The sequence below is a fragment of the Bison bison genome, unplaced genomic scaffold (assembly GCF_000754665.1).
Source record: "Bison bison bison isolate TAMUID 2011002044 unplaced genomic scaffold, Bison_UMD1.0 scf7180017864367, whole genome shotgun sequence".
Taxonomy (NCBI): Eukaryota; Metazoa; Chordata; class Mammalia; order Artiodactyla; family Bovidae; genus Bison; species Bison bison.
This window is the reverse complement of record NW_011494939.1, coordinates 6,144,545-6,146,581: the sequence shown is the minus strand read 5'-3', so window position 1 is coordinate 6,146,581 and position 2,037 is coordinate 6,144,545. Positions and strand designations below refer to the sequence as shown.

The 2,037-nt window shown below is 32.1% G+C and overlaps 1 protein-coding gene across 1 annotated transcript in view; it reads left to right on the top strand.

The window, feature by feature from the left end:
* The window catches only part of WDR44 (WD repeat domain 44), a 102,737-nt gene that overhangs the window by 36,590 nt on the left and 64,110 nt on the right, over positions 1-2,037 (top strand). Inside the window, exon 3 of the mRNA XM_010855716.1 lies at positions 1,242-1,342. Within this exon, the coding sequence (XP_010854018.1) occupies positions 1,242-1,342 (101 nt within the window). The remainder of the gene's footprint in view (positions 1-1,241; positions 1,343-2,037) is intronic.

Sequence of the window (2,037 nt, the reverse complement as noted above, 5' to 3'; positions counted from 1 at the left end):
CCCCCCAAAATAAAGTCTGTCACTGTTTCCCCATCTATTTGCCATGAAGTGATGGGACCAGATGCCATGATCATAGTTTTCTGAATGTTGAATGTGAAAAATGCAGGCAGGAGCCAAATCATATTAGGTGCTCATAGACTATGGTAGAGTTTAGATTTTATCTAATACTTCAAATCCCCTGAAACAACTTTTCTCTTGAATAATCTATATAAGATTGGTAGTATTTCCGAAATGCTGGGAGAAATTCAATGAAACAAGTTTTCAGCTTGAAGATATTGGAAGTCCCACAGTCCTACAGAAATATATCTAGCACATTAAATCTTTAGCAATATAATAATCTCTGGAGTAGAGAGATTATCGGAGCCTATCCTGATATTTGTGTAATTGCTACCTTAATATGTACGTATATCCTTATATAACTTAGGTCAGTTAAAAATGGTTATATAGTGACTTTCTGACAAACTCTGTGATGGACACCAAGAATTATGAAATTTTTTTTCTCAGTGTCAGTAGTAGCATTTAAATTCCTGCACTTCTATAAATGTAAAGAAAATTTAAGATGGAAAAGAATACTGTGTTACGATTTGCAAATGTATGATTGTCTTATTTTACCCAAATTTTTTCCAGCAGAAATGCAGGATCCATTTCTACCTTCTTTAACCTCCCAAATATATATATATATGTACGTATGTGTATATGAATGTATACGTAGATATATATGTATTTTTGGTGGGTTTAATTTTCTTCATCTGTTACTGTTTTGGGAACTTCATTTAATACCAGTTAACTTTTGATTCCTTTTATCTGAAGCATATAGAGTTTCCAAGAAAACAACTCTCTGAATATGGTTTGCCACATTTTCCATATTTTTGGAGCAATACTTTGGGAAAAATAACAATTCTGATTCAACCCTTTGCTTAAATTCGTAACCTTTTTGACCTGCAAAAGTACTTAGTAGTTCTTATATTCCTGTACAGTTTTTTAATATTAAAAAGTTAGGTACACTTTAAAAGAAAATAGCCTATTACAGTAGAAAAATAGAAAATTGCTGATTGGTAACCTTCTTATGAAAATTAAATTGTCCCAATTGGCATAAAATCTCTGGGAATCTATACCCAAACGTCTAAGCCCTTTATGGGCCTTTGATTTATTAATGCTATAATTTCTAATTTGTACCTATTTTAAACAGAGTTTTAAAAAGAGATGTCATCATTTGGTTTGTTCTTTTCTTTTGAAAATAGGAAACAGAGAACTCTGCATACAAAGTTGGAAATGAGTCCACTGTACAAGAACTGAAACAAGATGTATCTAAAAAGGTTGGTAAGATAAAATGTCAGTATTAATTTAGCAGATGTCATATTTATATGGTATATTTAAAGTGGAAATTTTTTTTATATTATTTTAGCATAGTACCCTGTACATGCTGGATGTTCAGTAAATGTTCCTTGAATCTGTTGAATTTGATTTAAAGCACATTATACTTTTTAGAAGTCATTTTGTAATCCAACTAATTGGTAATTTATCTTTGAATCAGTATTTTGAAAAATGTTTTATAATGTATTTTTGTTTTTCATACTTGTATTTTTGTTAGAGTAAGCCACAGCTACTCTTGAGGTTCGTAACAAGAGGTAAAGGTATTGAAAAGCTTAGTGCAGCTTTTAACTCCTAATGTCTTGAGGAGTTAGAGGTTACAAGAAGTCATTACTTTAGTAGTACATTTGATACTTTTTAAGGAATTGATGATATGAACCTTCAGAGGTTGATTTACTAAAAGAGACTGAGCATAAGATAAAAATGTTGACAATGGGTTGTTAACAGTATTGGGATAAAGACCAAGGAGAAAGCATGGTGTGTGTTCATTCATTTATATAAGTTTTGAGTGTTTTCTGTGCCCCAGGCACTGTTCTAGCCAGTGGATTTCCAGAGACCAATGAGATGACACATCTACCCCAGAGTTTCTCAACAGCAGCACTTTGGGATGAATAATTGTTTGTTGTGGAGGGAAAGGGAGACTGTTCTGTACATATTAGGAATGTT